This window comes from Ylistrum balloti, unplaced genomic scaffold, assembly GCF_031769215.1.
Source record: "Ylistrum balloti isolate Yb309-2 unplaced genomic scaffold, AGI_CSIRO_Ybal_v1 Utg370032, whole genome shotgun sequence".
NCBI lineage: Eukaryota > Metazoa > Mollusca > Bivalvia > Pectinida > Pectinidae > Ylistrum > Ylistrum balloti.
The window spans coordinates 891,539-911,341 of NW_026782094.1; the positions used below are offsets into that span (position 1 = coordinate 891,539).

The window sequence follows — 19,803 nt, forward strand, 5'->3', positions numbered from 1 at the left end:
CTAGTTTGCAATAAATCCCAGTTCGACTATTGTTCTCGTGTATTAGTGTGTTACACGATGACAATCATCAAATGACATTGATCATTGTCAAATCGCGTTGTAAGAACCATACTTTTCATATCCACGATTGTAGCCGCGATTCACGACAGGAGGACATTGAGGGATCAGTGACGCACAGAACGCAAGCAGCATTATGTTAAAAAATACATTGGAAATGTGTCATCAGATTATCTGTCGATTTGTCAGGAGATAGAATTTGTCAAACTCTTCTCTAAAGCGATTTAACAATTTGTTACTTTTTCTCAATATGAAATCAAGTTGATAACTCCGACAAGTGATAAGAATACATATTGAAGGAAATGGTCACATCTGTTTCCGTGATGCATTTAAGTAATAAACTCAATATTTAGTTGTACATCAACATTCATCTTTTGCCATGGGGATTGTTTAAACATTATTTTGAACAACACCCATCGAATAGAAACAGAGAGATTCCATTTAGAATGGTGTACCAGTTCATAAATAACGATACCGAAATATATATATATATCCATTGTGTATAGCTGTATATAGACTTTTAATAATTTGTGTGCCATAGGATAGCTGTCACTAAACCGACAATATACCTTATCATGTCATGTTATTGTACACATGGTAACACATCAGGAATTTCCACCATCCTTCTCTATGCCATTTGTACAAGGGAGGTCATTGCCCAAAATATATTGAGATACAAATCATGAGACTGGTTCACCAACTTAATATTAATTAAAATAGTTTAAGAAATACTCAGAAATTTGAGAGCAGTTTTACAAATGGGTTAAAATATTTTTTTTTTTATATTAAAAAAATCTTTCATGACCCCGTCTCTTTAAAAATGATAGCGAGTAACTAACATGAACTATACTATTGTTTGGTTTTTAAGAAAACATGATGACTATTTTCGACCGGTATAAAGGAAGCAGGTTTGTCGTAGAAATATCGCTCCGGGTCATTACCGGCTGAATGTCTACTCATCTCTCCCGACATAGTGACATTTCTGTTTTCGATACAATACAGGCTTCTCATCTCTCCCGATATAGTGACATTTCCTTTTTCGATACATTACAAGCCAAATAGCTACTCATCTCTCCCGACATAGTGACATTTGCTCCGGAAATAACAAAAATATTTCCGACACTAATAAAGATTTTGTGATAATAACGGCTAAGATAAATACTGTGTATCTGTGGAAAGATAATGCCCATATGAATTGATTCGAAAACCATATATTTAGACAGATGTATAGTTCTTGAGTTACTTAGGAACTAATAATAATACCGATATGTCATGTTTATGTCTGAATTACTAAATTCAAGCAAGTGTCTGTTATTATATTTTCATAAGTTTTAATATCCGTGATACTATCCATTCTTGTTATACTTAACATTTCTTATTGAAAGTTACAACTGTTTTATTATCAAAAGTCTTAATAACGAATTGTTACTGATGTTGCTAATGAAAATTAATTTAACTGTACCTTACAGTAAATCAAAAACCATTGAAACATTGTTTAACGATTACGAGTTTTGTCAACAATAAGAACACTGCTTTTAGTAAACTAATTGACACATGTTTTGTGAACAATAAATCATTGTTTAAACGAATTGGCATGGTCTTTTTAATCACAATATATAACACGTTCAACATGGATCAACACTGACTTTTTAGCCTACAATCGTTCGTGGTAGACTTAGACTGGCTTTGCGCTGTAAATGAATCTGATGATTTTTTGCCCACATATCTCTTAGCGCGACAGACTGTCTGAGTCTTCTTCAAACTTTGGTAAATGCACACGACACCAATTCTTGGAAGGAATTGCCATTTTTCGTCACTGTACTTGATCCCGTTGAATTACTTTTATGAAGTTAATACCGTTATCATACTGTTGGAGTTGCTATACACAGAGGGAATTAAGAAAATGGCTAAATTGATCAAATTATAAGGGTGAAGAGAGGGTATAAATAAATAAATCACATTAGGTACAAAGCAATACTGGATTGAAGTTGATGAAAGTAATACAAATTTGATTAACATCATATTTTCTCAGGTCTGGTTCCAAAATCGGCGAGCAAAGTGCCGCAAACACGAGAGTCAGATGCAGAAAGGTAAGAGGCTCGCCAAGGGGAATTTTATTTTTATCCCCTTTTTTTCTTATTTTTAAATGTTATAACAATTGGTAAATGACATGAACTTATAGACACAATATGTGCATGGTATGTTTTGATCAATATATTATCGATCATAATAGAATTTACAGAATTAAGAAGACTTATCTTTGCGGAATAAAAACTGTATATATGTATAGTATATCGAGGTTCTTCTACAACGATATCATTATAGATGAAGCTATTGTATGCGTTTTTATCGATTATGTTTAAATTTCTTTCATAAAGGAATTCTTTGAAAATTTATTTATTCTGGAAATTATCTTTATGAAACATTTATATCTATTTGAAAGGTTTTATTACATCACAGATCCTGCATATCAACTGTGAAACAAATTTCGTTTATGATCATAAATATGTTGATTGGTATTAAAATGATCAGTATTTGTTGTCAAGGATAAGCAAGCAGTAAAAAAGACTAACATGCTATCTCTCTTTGAAGTTAACGATGTAAGCATTCCTATTTAAACCTGGTTTCCGAATATATATTTTTGAAGAGATGATATATATAATACAATAAGATACAATACATCTAGTTATGGTCAAGCCTTAAAGTGTATTTACATGTTAAAACATCAGGAATATTGCTATGTAATTAACTGATTGATGTCACGTGACTATTATTAAGCTGACTATGTATGATAATTTTCTCATATTTTAAGTAATTTATAAGACATGCATATTAAATTATGCACGAGGTTTTAAGCATAATCTCATCTTGTCACTGATACGACATGGGTTTTACCAATTCTCGTAGCTGTATTCTTAAGAATTTCGCAAGCATTTGTAACTTGTCTTCAAATAATGTTGTTTTCTAAAGGAACGTGGAAAAATTAGTATTCATAAACAAAGCAAACACATGGCTTTAATCAAAAATTGATATGACATGAAAAGTGTAAAATTAATTGTTTAGTGAAATATAAAAAAACTGTTCGCTTGCAGCAAACTGACCAATAACTGTAAGATTCAAACGTAAAAACATAAATGTTAATTTAGTATCAGAAATCCAATATCGGTCGAAATAAACGTTGCTGTTTTTTACTTATTACTGTCTAGTAACTGTTCAAAATAATTTTGAATTCTAAAAAAAAAATCATAAGGTTATTAAGTGTAAAAATGTGAGACAGCTTACAGTATTGTAGTGTGTGTGTTAATTCATGCAAAAATGATAATCGCCAAAACGTTTGAAATATGAGTTAAACTTAGATAAAGAAATGTAAAATTATAAATTAAACTATTTAAAAGTTGAACACATTTAATCAAAATAACTTTGGAATATATTCTTCAAGTTGATAAATTCAATGGAATAAAAGTTCTTTTAACACAACCAGTAAACAATTAAAGGTAGGATTCCAATGACAACACTGTCACTTTCATCAGTCATGTTTTCCATTTGTCCACCAAAATTTATTTTTTTCTGTTTCAATCCAACTAAATGTTACAACCATTTGGACTTTATATGCAATCATTTTCTACATCGGCACTTACAGATTGATCAGTTTAAATACATATAGATAGACGTCAATAAGCTGCTTATATTTGTATGTCTACATGTTAATTTGTTCTCGTGATCTTTTAATTCGTCTAACAGTTTGAAGTCTTCAAAGATGCAAGCTTGTCTAAGAATAACACGTCAGTCTTTCTATCCTGTTATATACGTGCAAACAATTCGTCATCGTTGTATTTAATTCTATTATTAGGAATTCGACAAATATAACTTTTAGTTTGATCACTTTCTCCGTCATTATGGTAATTGTTTATGCAAACCCCTTTAAACTAAATTTGTATTAGCCCAAACAATCGCCCGTTTGGCCCCTCTCCGTATAACAATTTTAACCGCAGAGATTGAATAGCTTTCTTGAAGCTGTGAAGTAGGCAATACCAGTTACTTTTCATCTTCATATTCAGAGTTCATCCAAGTAGATTAAGGGAAACTGGTTTACAATATCCATTATCTTCTGTTATTGTCGCACCTCCATTAAGAACACAAGCTTAATTCGCCTCATACGGACCGTTTGTAGAAAACGTGATTGCTTCAATTGATTTAATTGACAGAAGGAAGCTGATACAAATGACATCGATTGCCTCATACGGCGAGAAGACTCTCTTGACATAATGGCAGTGATTAATCAGATTTATTCTGGCAACAACCTTAGCCTCAAATATTACATTAGGCAGTAGAAATGTTCAAGCTCAATAATGAGAAGTCAGTGAAAAGCGTTCCAATGAGAAGATCTGAAAGTCTAATTCACTCAGGGGTTTGCACAGGAACCATAATGGCTTCAATGCCACGCGGATCTTTGCAGAGACAGGTTTCTTTGATTGACTATTTATTTGAAATTCATGACTAAATAATGCGATTTCATGAGGTTTAATTCGGGAATGAAGACAAATTGATATATGAGTGTTAGATAAAAGTAAAATTGGTATCAAATTCGTGTTCACCATTCATTGTTATTATATTTCTCAAATTGAATGAAATAACCTTGACTGTTACTAAACTAATTCAGTTCAATCATACCAATTTTCGTAATTAGGCAATTTTCTTTATTTACTCTATGAATATACATTCTCACCCACACCGTAAACGTTAGAGTACAAAAGCCCTATTGTGCAAGCGATTTAGATAATTTATAGACAAATTATTTTGCGTCCTCCGCTTCAAGAACGGTTTTATCTTATTAAGTTATCAAGTCCCTGCTTCACAATTAACCTTAACAACAGCGCTTCCCTAACTTAAATCGGTAAATTGTTTTTCTCAACAGTACACTGACTCGCAGATACATTTAACATAACAGCTAGAAACACCGTGGAAATCAGTAAAGTAGATTACACTCTTTGTTGTATACAAGAAGAACTATTTGATTTCCCCGAAAAGAATGAATCCTCATAATTGTCTGTTAGTTTTCTTCCTCTAATACAATTTTTAACATGCAGTTTCTATTAATTTGATTCTTAACTGTCACAACACATATTAATCAATAGGTATGCGGAACCTTCATAATGATATAATTGTTTTCCTAGCAACAAACCTTTGTGGAGATTGATACATTTTAGAGAGGTCATTCAGGGTCAGAAAGAGTTCTCCCGTCTGTGGTTTGAGTTCTATAAATATTAAAATTCTTTCATTTATAAAATATATTAACGTTCCTAGATAATGTTATTCTTTGCATTTGCTTTAGTTTACTTTTTATTAATTCATAATTAGACAGGGAGTGTTTATTGAAGATCAATGAAGATGATGTTGTGGTTATATATAGTTATAAAACTGTGCAATGGTGAACACAGAGCATATCATTACAGAAAAATTTAAAACTAGTATCATAATCAATTCTTAAAATATGTTGTATTGATATAAAGCTCCATGTAGTGTTCGTTTATTTCGATTTTTGCTTTCCTTAACATATTTTTTATTATATCATATTAGTCTTACTACCTTATCAGAGGAAATTGGGTATTTTTACTAAGAAGAAAAGACTTTTTATTCATAAGTTCAATATCGATAATCAAATAAATTTATTGAATAGATTGAGACAACTTTTACGAATTTAAGATTTAGATATCAATTTCTAGTATCGGTTGGATAAGGATATTTACAAAGGTAAATGGCGAGTGTTTTCATAAGTTATATTGGTATAAAAAATATTGTCTGTTGTTTTTCATTCTGCAGCATTTAATATAGATATATATATATGTACATAGATAGGCAAACACGAAATGTTAAAATGATTGATCAATGCCGATAATAGGTTTCATCAATTGACGTTAAGAATTAATCTGTCACCCTACAGTTCTGTTGTACCTTTTTTCCTATGAAAAGATAAATTGATATATATATATATATAAAATTCTTTATGTTAGAGTGCATGAAGTATAAAAAAGGTATTAATATACCTCTACATATGCAGAGTACACAAATGATACACAGAAACGTGGGTGCATCATACACAGAGCAAGCAAATAATATTCATTGAATAATATGTCAATCATATAAAATGTACACAAATGATACTCAGAAAAGATGCCAGTTATATTCAGAGTTACGAAAAAACAAACATACAGAAAAATGAAAACAATACTCAGAAAACTATGTAAATTATATACAGAGCAACTACATATCGCATGGAAAGTATATAAACAATGTACAGAAATGTTACAGAAAATCAATATATAGTACATACAATAGCAATACAAAGGACACAGGGAAATTATTGCCATTTCTGCAAACTTAAACCATTCTAATTCCAAATATTTATAAAAATGTTCTCTTAGCAATGGTTTATTGATTGCTTTAGAATTAATTCTGTTATACCCGTTGTTTGTTCGCTAGAAATAATTTTCTGATAACTCGATATCAATATTCGTGATGATTTTCTATAGAATAAATATATATATCCGCTGTCACGTTTTCATCTTAAAATACAATTAACTTATAGAGCAGCCGTTACTAATCTGTGATGCTACCTAGATACCTTATACATTAAGTATCATTTTCTTTGTTCGTGCTTTTTATGGAAGGTATTGTCACGTCAAAATTACGTTGCTTAGTAACATAATGTAAATAAGATATTTTGAATTGTGTTATATGACCATGTCAATGGAATCATAATGCAAACATCATCTAGGAAATTATTACAAAATATGAACAAACAAAAGATTTGCACAAAGATAGCATAAAGAAACAAGAAGATGATAATACCATGTGCTCCTCAAGTGTGAACGTTTTCCCTTCATCTACTTCACCCGTCATGTTAATAAGGATAATAACAACGTCGCCATTGCATAAGGTATAAAAATAATAAAAATTATCATGGCGTCTTAGATACACGAAAATTAGAGGCATTTCTCTTTTTCCGTGCGTCCTTAATTTATGTTATTTTATTTTTTTATATTGGTTTTAGTGTTGAAATGTTTTCGAGCCTGTCGCTTACTCCTTTTTAAACGAGAATACATTAATGGAAATAAGACAAATTGACACCAGAACGATTCTTAAGGTACAATATTTTAACATGTCCACTGACATCAATCTTACTACCTTAACAGAGAAATATTGTAACAAACATTATTTTGTAGTATCGTTGTGGGTGGGTCTTCTGTTCACGCTGATGTGGTCCGTACATCCACTCGAGGCAGCCTTCTTTGTGTACAATAGGCCACAGCGGGCAGCCTCAGCTATTTTACAGTGTACTGTGCCTCCAAATTAGTTCTTCGTCGCACAATTACAATATCAGCTTGTATGATCAAAAGTCAAATTGACTTCATCAAGTATTTTATTGGAAAAGTGGCTAGCAAACATCTCCAGGCGGGCCAAATAGTATTGACAATTTAGCCCAAAACTAGAATTTTGAATAGCGTACTACTGGTGTATTAATGAAAACAAATATTTGGTCACAACTCTAGATCAGGATGGGTTCCTAACCCACAGATTTCTCTTTTTCAAAAAAACCTGACCTTTTGTGTTGAGTTGATGAGAAGTGTCTCTCTTGCTCGTCTTTTGCGACGCCTCTCCAGTTAACATATTCCTTCGCTGAACCTAATGAAATAGGGCCGCGAACAAATTAGCTAACATAAAGAACGTTAGCGGCAGTGATTAACGTTTTGAGTATCATTAGCCCTGTATTTATAGTCGACAGTGGTCTGATTCCGCTATATTTCTTGTCAGAATGTTGCATATTGAATACAAACAATCCCTGGTAGTACCAATTATGATCGGAGACGGTTTGTCAGAGAATGATGAATTACAAATCATTGCTGGAATATGATAAAGTGTAATTGGTGACCCGCCATTGTTAAAACTCTCTAACATCTGAAGACACATTTACATTGGGGATCGAAACATGTAGCCAATTTGTATATCTTATGATTTGTAAACATGTAAAAGGCTGATGAATGGTGAAGCATCGTATGATACATCTGTGCGGAAGTCAGGGTTCTCTCACTGTCACCAGTACTACACTAGTTCCAAATACTCACTGGCCTTTCATTTTAGAACATTTTATTTAAGTTCTATAGAAGAACATGTTCAAGCACTTCGCTCAAATACCTATAAGAAACATCTCGTACTTTGCACCAATCCAACTTATATCCTTGTTGAATAAAGTGAGTTGGTATATCCTTATAATTCATATTTATATATAAGCGGTCTGCATATTTATGTATATGATTTGCAGTCATAAAGATGTTATGTTTAATCTCAGTTAACGAAAATAACGATGATAATAAGTCCCTCTATTGTTTCCAGCATGGAATACTTATATATTTCATGTTGATATTTCATGCGTCATAACTGTAACATCGTCATTGTAAATGTTAAACGTTTAAAGAAACAGGGGGCAGAAACATCTTGAAACGTTGTTGACAAACTTGTATTTTGATTAGGAAAAAGAATCTTTCATATAGAAAGGAAAAGGTGGAACAGAGGAAGTAACATGTATATATATATATGTATGACTTAAAAGACTGATATTTATTGTTAAATTTCACTATCTATTACCAAGAAAACTGGATCACGACGTCCTTTTGTCGTCACAATAGCGGTATATAGAACCTTTTCCGTATATTGGCGTTTGTCTTGTATTACGTATATCATCTTAAGTATTCCTTTTTTGTTTCTAGCTGGAATAATGCTACAATCACAAGGAACTCCACTTGACGCATGTAGAATGACCCCGTTTGTCAACATGACCCAGGTCCCAAGGGAACCGGTCGATCGTCTGCATTTTGCACCATTTTTACCTTATTATCAACTTCACGCTGCCTCGGCGGCGGCGGCGGCGTCAGCGTCGGCTACCCCACATCAGCCTATCCACCCGTTACTTTTATACCATCACCATTACGCCGCTGCATTAAACTACGCAACTCTTCATGACAGTAGCTTCAAATCTTCAAAAAATTCGAGCATTGCAGATCTGCGACTGAAAGCGAGGCAACATTTGGCCTCACTTGGTATATGAGTGAGCTCGACAAAATCTGCTTGTGATCTACTGTCCTCACGCAGGAATCCGAGAGTCACATAGGAAGGATATTAGATTACGTACAGGAGCTGTGCTAGAGGACGGAGCAGCGGAATCTCAGTGGATCTGCTATTTAAGTCCGTTTGACGTCCATGTGACGTAACAAGCATTTACCTCATAGGAAATGTACGGAACATCACGTATGTCTATAATTAATATATATGTATCTATAACCTGTTTATTTTCAATGTGATTGACTAATATGATGTTAAACCCGGAAAAGGATGTAAATATCAAACTTCTGCATCAAGATGTGTCAATGTGATTAATCAGTTCGATATCATATGTAATTTTCATTGATCAGGGTAATTAATCACAACTACACTGTATATATCAATTACTTGCCAATGTACACATTCCCTAGATATGTCAGCTAGTTTTATCATGACTTATTATTGTAATTAATCATCAGCTGTCAATGTAATCACTGTTAAGGTTGTTTACATTAATTCGCATTTGCATGGCATGTCTTTTTTAAAAGAAGTGCATATGTTAAGGATAAAATTTGCAACAGACTACGGTTTTCTTTCTTGATATTCGTTTTATTGATTTATTCCATACCCGAATAGAGTATCAGCTAGAATATAGATAATAATCTTAATAGGGACCATCTTTTGTCAGTATTATGAACTAGTGCTTGTTAATTCAATTATCCGTTTCTTGTCAGTATGCTAATTATGACATGTCAATGTATTCAAACACAACATCGCTGTTATCAATCACATGATATTGTAATATAACATATCAAGTCATTAATTTTTTATTTCCAATTTAAGTAATCAGACTTTGTTGGGAAATCTATTTTATAATCTAATTGTCGGAAGTTAAAATAAGTTTTCAGAGTGTAATAATTAATTGATCTATCATGACTTTACATCGTAATAAATCATGACATGCTAGGTCATGACTCGTGATTTTACAGTGTAATAAATCTTGATTTTTTCATGTCATTAATCGTGACCATAGTGTAGAACATTATGACATTTCATGTCATTAATCGTGACCATAGTGTAGAACATTATGACATTTTATGTCATTATTCGTGACCATAGTGTAGAACATTATGACATTTCATGTCATCAATCGTGACCATAGTGTAGAACATTATGACATGTTATTTCATTAATCGTGACTTTACAGTGTTATAAATCATGACTTATTATGTCATTAGCCTTGACTTTACGGTGTACTATCTCATGACTTGTCAGGTAACCCAGTCAAGTTATCAAATTTGATTTTACACATGTATCACCCTTATAAATCATGACGTTGTGCCGTGTAATAAATTAAGAATGGTCTGCATCATGCATTGTCAAATACATAATATTGATCGAATAGTGTTCATGATATGTTAAAGATTATCTGTCGTCGTATTGTAATAAACTAATTGCTTGCTAAGTCATTAAGCATTACATCAGTGTAATAAGTTATGCCTTTTCAGGTCTATGAATCAAATTTTGTCGAGTGATTAAGATTGATTGGACATTGCAACAGATCTTTTTTGTCAGATAAATCATTTAATTTTCACAGCGAAATATTTCATAACTTAATATTTTTAACAATGACGTTTTGAGTCTATAAATGATAAATTTTGATTAAATATTATATTAATGAAGTCTTACCAATGAAATGCTATAGCATTTAATCATTGCAGATGATATTACTAAATAATAACAAGTAAGGTTACGTAATAACGACATGTAAGTGTACTTAATCGGGATAAATTATTCAAAATCCTGAAAATAAGAAATGGTTCGTTGACGATTCAATACTGGAAAATAGAATAGATCGATGGATGGTATGCACGAGTACTCAAGATTTCCAAAAATATAAGATCATTTCATAACAGCTTGGTAGAGCAAACTAAACCATTACAGGTCCGAGTATTTACAAAGTCTGTTGTAGCATTATAACATGGTTGGCCGTGATATCTATTTATTACAGATATGTTATCTCAATATAATGGTTATCTAATTAAATCTTATATATTTATTAATTTGTCTTATCCAAACAATTAACACTATGTATTTATTGTATAACATGTTCCGTCAAAAAGCTTTCAATTTGTTTGGACATGTTAAATTGTAACCAAAATTAACTCGAGGTTGTTTATCAGGTAAATCATATGAATGCTTGTATTTGTTTATTTATTTTGTGTCTGTCATGCTTTTCCCTTGCGAGTGTTTCTCTTTTCTCGAAAGTAGACCTATTTGAAATATTCTATATCATCTTACTTTAACAAAGAATTAGTCATTTGTAAATGTGAGTTGAAGTATGGTACTTCTATATAGACCTATGTATATGTAATTACTGTTATAGTGATCAGTATAACAAAGAGTCAGTATAATTTGGCTCTTTGATGAGGATGACTAATTTGGTAAAAGAACTGACATGTTCTATAAGTAACCGTAGCCTGGATTTAGGGCATTAGGATTACTTTATAGATGAACTTCAAACTTATTACTTACGAAATTTTCTTCAATTCCAGATCATGCCAAAACAGGGATCCTGAGCTCTGTTTTTTATCAAAGAAAAGTTATTCTTAGGTGTAAAGCTAGTAAGTTGATCTCATTTTTTCTGACATTAAAAGTGCGAGCATGCATTTTTTATTGCTATTATTATTTTCACAAAATGGTTCATTAAATGATTGATAATGAAACAAACTCAGTGACCTTATTGTACTTTCATCAGTTTATCGATTAGGCGGTGCCCCTCAAGTCCTCGTGGCAGACGATTAATGCTGCGCTGAGTGGCATGCGCAAAAATAAGTAAGTCAGTTTTTCTTAAGAGGCAGATGTACTGGCGCCGTGTTTCACATATTCAATGAATAGAACTAATTTAGCATTTTATGAAGAAGATAAGCTGAAACTTTTGTCAATTCTAAGAACTGATATCCAACAGATATGTGAAATGATTCAAACGTTGTAACAGTGAGACATATATCGACAGATGATCTACTGTCAATCGTATGGTAGCAGTAAGATATACATCGTAATATCATCTTCTCTTATCAGCAATATATATAACGAAAGGTGAACTCCTTTTCCACTTTTAGTTGTAATTTGTAAGATAATCATCTGTCAGTATTAAGTAATTATACCATAAGATAATCTACTGTTATTGGTGTATCAGTAAGATATATAAATAATATTATCTACTGTCAAAATTATTGTATCAATAAAATATACACTGCAAGATTATCTACTGTCATTAGTACTATATCAGCAAAATATACAATACCTGCTGTTAGAAATATTGTATCAGTAAGATGTACACTGTAAAATCATACCTACTGTTACTAGTGATGTATCAATAAGATATAAAAGGTAAGATACTGTTATTTTTAGTAGTATTGTTTAACATTTCTTGTCAATCATATAGAATCTGTAAGAAGTATATATTAAGATCATCTACTATTAATGGTAATGTACAGGACTGTCTCCTGTTGATAGTATTATCTTAGTAAGACATATACAGTAAGATTATTTACTGTTAATAGTAGTCTATCAGTAAGATATATACAGTAAGATTATCTCCTGTTTATAGTAGTATATAAGTAAGACATATACAGTAAGAGTATATCCTGTTCATGGCAGTATCTCAGTAAGATATATGTACAGTAAGATTATCTCATGTTTATAGTAGTATCTCAGTAAGACATATACAGTAAAAGTACTTAATTTTAATAGTAGTTTCTCAGTAAGACATATACAGTAAGATTAATTACTGTTAATAGTCGTTTATCAGTAAGATATATACAGTAAGATTATCTCATGTTAATAGTAATGTATTAATAAGATATGTAACATAAGGCACTCTATTGTTAGTAGTACTGTATAAGATTTTCTACTGTCAATCGTATTGAATCATTAAGATATATATCGTAAGATCATCTACTATTAATAGTAAAGTATCAGTATGATATATACGGTAACATTATCTTCTATAAGCAGTATCATATTGCTTTATGTTCATATGTGTACTGTTTTAATTGAATAAACTTGATCATACCTAACAGACAGTATTTTGGGCTTTATAGCTATTTAAGTTATTACATAACACACTAACAAATTCTGATATCATGATTATCACACTTCTCATTTTACGTTTCTCCCATCGCCTCCTGGGCATCACCTGTTTAGGCCCTTAGTATCCATGATGAAACAGTCGTACGATCCAGTTCAGTTATTTTGAATTAACTGTAATTCCATATTTGCATCAAAATGTGCAAATGTCTTGTACGTCTCCATACTATAAAGCATAGTCCCCTTAATAATGTACAACAGATACACAAGTGAATAATGTAATTAAGCACCAATTTAGAATTGGTTACTGCGTGACCATATAATGAGATAAACTGCATCATACATCTGTGTTTTCCATTAGTAACGCTAGGTGTTTGATATTGTTGAATTATTAGTGGCGATTGAGAAAAACAAAAACATGGGGAGAAACACTTACTTCAAAACTCAATAAATTTTATTATTTTTACATTTAGTCATTTCAAGCGAATATCAAGTTCGTGTATATTCTAACCCGTTCCAATATTTATCACGACGCAAGCAGGTCACAATCATTCGACATGTAGCAAAATACATCGCTTAAATGTACTAAAGATACAAGGCATTACATTATTCTGTGTTACCTTTGATAAGCGTATCCTGGACAAGCACGATTAGCATTGCTGATATTTGAATGTCACAAACACCAAATCTTCAGTACCTACAAAACTTAATTACATTAAGTATACCCTTTTATGTATATATATAATAGATCCCCATGTACACATCGCTCACAACTCCTATAAACAAGTACACTCTTACCATATCATCATTTACATTTATTTATGTAAATTGCCTACTCACTGAACAAAATTGGACTAATATCCACTAAGTCTCTCAGAAGTCATTCAAACAAAGTCCGACACAGAAATGTCAACTGATGATACAAAGACTTCCCACTGACAATGGCTGCTCCGGTCACTATACTCCACCATAAAAATGGGGTGATCTGCTCACAAACTGACATTACACCGTTGCCTATATAGGGTCATCTATGTAACTGCTTGCCAACAAAGGACGTCCATCACATCTATCATCACTCTGGACAACCAACAGAACATCTGTCTACACAGGACATCTGGAGTTACATGTTGCCCTCTTCAGATCATGAACAATAGATCTGTTCACACAGGACCAAATGCAGCAGTAGAACTACCTACATCGGCCTGCGTTCAATAACTACCTCGCTTACACAGGACTGTATAAATGGCCATCTTGCCTAACAAAAGGGACTATATATATATATATATATATATTGGTTTCTTGTTCACACAGGACTACTTATATGGTACATCTTAGGTACCACTGCCTTCACACCATCTAGGGTAGAGCTGGAACGACACAAATATGACTATATCTAACTTTTGTGTCCTGTTGTATCCCATACACATTAATATGCGTATAGTTAAATTACATATTTACTATTCATTTACAAAGCATTGCATATTACAACCAAACACTATCATTTTTACTATTAATCGACAGTGCTAGTGTATATTAGCAGTTTGCATAATAATAATAATAACTACTTCTATATACAAGCATACTGCACCAATTACATAGCTAAGACTATCTATGTGTTAGCACAATGCACAGTAAATCCTCATGTATAAAAAGTACTCATAGGTACGTATCTTATATGCATGTACATTAATATATATATATATATATACATATATACTACAAACGCAAGAAGTGACAGATTTCGGACATATATAGGGGCATTTGGGATGCTATAAAACTTACCGCAAACTCTATTTTGCGCCGATGTACCCCATTTCAACATAAACAAGCTCACACAATAATTTAACCGCTTTGCTTGCTTACGTGTATCTCGTTCATTCTGCCCTTATAACGTTGGCTTTATGAATATTTACAATAAATTATCACAAGAGTGAAAATACAACACAAAGGTTAAAAACAGTGGAATTATAAAATGAAATAGATGTACAAAGTTACCATGACATTGTTTGCTTGGTATTTGTATATATATATTAAAGTTGGTTAGGACTTTGACAATATATTGTACGGAATCGTCAGTAATTAAAAAATGATGAAGGTTCCATAAAAGACATACCAGTGAATTATATATTTCAATGCAATTTCGGAACCAGATATAGTAGAATCAAATAATGATTACATTTATATCATACAGCAGTTACCAGACGAAAATAAAAACGAATACCAAAGTCTTGTTTTGGAAGTGCACTGACCCCAAGATTTAAATAAATCGTTATCGTGTTAGATACCAGGTGATATAAAGTACGCATGCACATTCTAAACCGTGCTGTAATTAAAATGAAATAAAAATGAATAAATGTTTCCTTCGGATCGATCGATCGTTTACCGTCAATGATCCTGTTGTGGATTTGTATCAAATAATCAAAGTTTCTATAGTAATATTTGTATTCAGGAACAAATGCCTTAAGTCCACAGTATAATCATTAAATCAATTAGTTCCAGTATGTACAGATACAAACAATAAAACAGGTGTTCCATAATCTGAAATGTGCAAGCATTAGTGACAGCATACAGAAATCATCACAAAATGATGTATAAGTGATTGTGATACAGATAAATGAGGAAAACAGAAGAAAGTAATTTTATATCCCATTCATACATAAATATAGTCTCATTCTTGCATATAGCAGTCATCATCATATCTGGAAAAGAAGTGCTTATTACACATATGTAATTAGTATGACGAAAATGTCACAATTCCTGCTTTCTTTTAATATGAATAGAACGCAGTGGATACTCTCACTCTTGTTTGCAATTAATTTTCTCTGATTAAATATAAAAATTCCGCAAGTCGTTTGAAAGTGTACAAACTTTATCAGAAGCGTCTGTTTCGTGACATATGTTAATTGAGTTGTGTAAGTCAGATCTACTAGCAACGCATAGTATGAACTCGCAGAGAGACTTAGTCTGCAGCTGCATATGTAACCAGCTCAGCAATAAACAAAAATGATCTCGGACACTTCAACACCTTTTCCATTTATCAGTTTATATAGTAAGATGATGTGTTACAATATTTCAAACTTTTACATCATGGTACATATTCCACTTTAGATATGAACGTAACGTGGCTAAGGAGTTAATGTCTCAATGCTAATTCAAACACTTAATATATCATGTTTTCCTAGGAGGTGAGAGTCATACGTTTGCATCGGTCAGATGTATTCAGAGCTCTCTTCATTATGAATATAAAACACGTATATTTTGAATGATGCTATGAATGTGTGTAGACATATCAATTTGATATAGCTCCCTGTTTGCAATAGTTCTGAAATGTTGACTTTTTGAATGTAATACATTACAGGAAACCATATGTGATAAATAATTCATAGCCAAATTCTTCGTAAATTGTCGGCGTGCAGCTATAATATAATAACACGACCATACATCCATAAAAACTGGAATCATTTATGATAACATTTCTTCACACATCTATGTTACAGCGAGGTGCCAACAAGATCAGCTTTCAGGCAATGACAAATTAGTTAGATAATAATTAATTTACATATAGCGAACGATTACATTTTAGAATCATCAAATAACACAAGCACTACAACAATATCAATCATAATTGTGTGAGAATAATAACCCAAGTGAAAATGACATTTTGTGCAGACAAATAATTTAATTTAGAGGAAAATATGAGAACGAGGTGGCAATTGAATGAGTTTCATCACCACAAAAAGTACACAAATTTAGAAAGATGATGCTGCCTGTTAATAATTTATCGGAACGGTTAGGGCGAAGGGATAAATAACACTGGAAACGCAACCAGATCCGAGCAGTATGTTTTCTGTATCTTAATTTGATTAGCGTATCGAGGGAAACGCGCGTCCATTTGTCGCTTGGGTAAGGTACACAGCTTTCAATTCGATAAGGCTGGAGATGGACTAAGGCTAATTCTCGTGCGAAATCACGTGTCATCTCCATTTGAATCATCAACACACTACACCATATGCACGATTCTCTCCCTTTATCATGATAATTATTTTTTTAAATACGCTTTTATTGAATTTTTTTAATTGGTATCTAAAGTATCATACATTTAAACTCTGACATAATGAAATTTTAGTTAGTCAAGAAGTTACTTAATACTATTATGGTATGTAATGTTTGTGAATTGAAAGTTCCTATATAGTACATCATACTAAGCGGATTTTCATTGTATCCAAGTCCTGTAAGGCTAATCTTGTAGCAATATTAAATCATACCCTGGATTAGTATTTTATCACTTTGTGCCCTTGGTCTGATCCAGGGCTAAGTCTAACTGTCAACGTAAATACTACAATGTCACAGAATACTCACATGTAATGCTATTCTTAAATATCTGATATATGAAAAATTACGAGATTTACTGAATTACGGGTAGTGTACCTCCCAATTTTTATTTAGCATCTCTTTCGATCTTTTTAGAATTCCCTTAGTTGTCTACTATGTTTACTATGCAGGTCCTAAGTATCACTGATGAATCCCTAAAGGACGAAACAGCTGTATGATGCAGTTCAATTCATTGCTTGGCTCAAATGTATCTAACCTAAATTAAATTTGTTTAATGAACTTGTGTGTTGTAAATATTTCACGCCGGTGTAAAGTCGAAATTGGACACGCAGTGAAAATGGACGCAAACGGGGGTCAATTTTTTTAACGTTACACCGGTTCAGTATACTAGTAATGTATACGTATACATTTCTGTCGGCACATTACATAATGATGCTTTATAGTTGGTAAAGGATAACATTTTAGACTTTTTTTATCTATGGCTACCTTTCATTATTCAGTGGTTATATTAAAAAAATACCAAAAAACAAATATAATGGCTACATAAAAATGTCGACAAAACTACCATCACTATCGGTGAAGCTGGTACAAGGTAGCAGGCGGCAGACACTGCTTGTGGACTTTAAATCAGCGAGATTTGCTGTTACCTGTTTGCCACGTTTTAACTCACTCGAATAGTTGCACATTTCAGAAAATATACATGTACTTGACGCTTTTCTAAAATTTTCTAATGTTTGGAAATTATGAAATTTATCTAACTACGTGTCATCTGCACCTCCCCGTCTAGATTTTGATTTTTCTTTCGATCACTTTGTATTTTCCGTAGTCGCCTCCTAGGCTTCAAAGTTAAGGCCATTAGCATCACTGACGAGTTCTAGAAGGACGAGACATCTGTATGGTGCAGTTTAATCCATTGTTTGGCTCTACTCTCTCTCTAAATTATGAAAAGTGCTATCCACTTGTGTGTCTAATGTACAGTCTTGGAGAGAACATATAACGTTAGTAAGTTTGCTTGTATGTTTACTTTTTGTGGTCTTTCTAGCGACTTCATTTTAAAAAGGATTTTGATCACATTTCAGACACCCATACAGGAACATGATACATGTTTTTATTTCGGAAATAAAATTGAATTTCAGGATGGAAAGCATACTCGAAGGGGCTAATACACAGTACCCACTATATAATGATATAATTTAGTGTAGTTTTTTGGAGCACGTTGTCTATATATCCGATCATCTCCGTACTTTAAACTGATCAGTACCAAACACACAAGATGAAGACGACACCATGACACAACGTCAAATTAAAGGAAAATAAACGCCCTGGAAGATATTCTTAGGGAAATCATAATGTCTACTGTCAAACCAACGATGCTGTAGAGGTATACATCTGGAAACATAGATTTAAACGATGTCGTGTCACTCCAAGATAATGAGATGACTAGATCTGTAACATTTACCAAAGGAACGGAATTTGGGTGATTACCCATCAAAGTACTGATCCTCGGCCTGACGTTGCTGAACTTCTTGATATACGGAACTCCGGCGCAACTACGAAGTAAATGAACTATGCAGCTGAACTCCCTACATCACATTACCCTCTTCACAAATGAGTTCTTTTAGTTCAACCCGACATCTCCGGCATACACTCTTAAAATGATATTATATTAGCATTGCCGCTCCATGTTTAAAACAGCACTCTCTAATAACTCAACAACGTGCTTCCCACGCTATTCAATGGTACTCTATTGGACATCTGGCTCGTGCGCTGCAAAAAAGTATAACGAGCATTGTTATCCCACAACTGACACTGAAAGTAAAGTTCATCGGGGAAAGTGAGGTACGCCATACACTTGCATATCCAGCTATTCACCACGTTTGACGTATCTCAACTTCAGACACTCGACCACACAGTTACAGAATTTTACTCATGGACAATGCCACTGAATGGTTAATATCCATGAACGTTAATTCGCTATATAATTGATGTCACAAGCTTTTATTCCCTACATTTTGTTTTCATTTAATGCAAAGAACAAACTAAAACAAAGTTAACAATGTTGATAGTAATTGGAAAATGCCCAAAAGGTTTGCATTACATGAACTAAGACATCTTTGTGGAACTGTGTTGCATTTGCGGTGCTAAATTTATACACGTGACAGTCGTTGATTTCGTACATTTACAGTTCTTGTTCTCTGTGAATACTAGTTAATGATCCATTAGGGA

The 19,803-nt window shown here is 32.7% G+C and overlaps 1 protein-coding gene across 1 annotated transcript in view; it reads left to right on the forward strand.

Annotated features, from left to right (window-relative positions):
• LOC132548906 (short stature homeobox protein 2-like) overlaps positions 1-9,160 on the forward strand; it is a 33,385-nt gene extending 24,225 nt beyond the window's left edge. The window contains exons 3-4 of the mRNA XM_060212806.1: positions 2,090-2,147; positions 8,823-9,160. Of these exons, the coding sequence (XP_060068789.1) occupies positions 2,090-2,147; positions 8,823-9,160 (396 nt within the window). The remainder of the gene's footprint in view (positions 1-2,089; positions 2,148-8,822) is intronic.
• Positions 9,161-19,803: the final 10,643 nt, after the last annotated feature.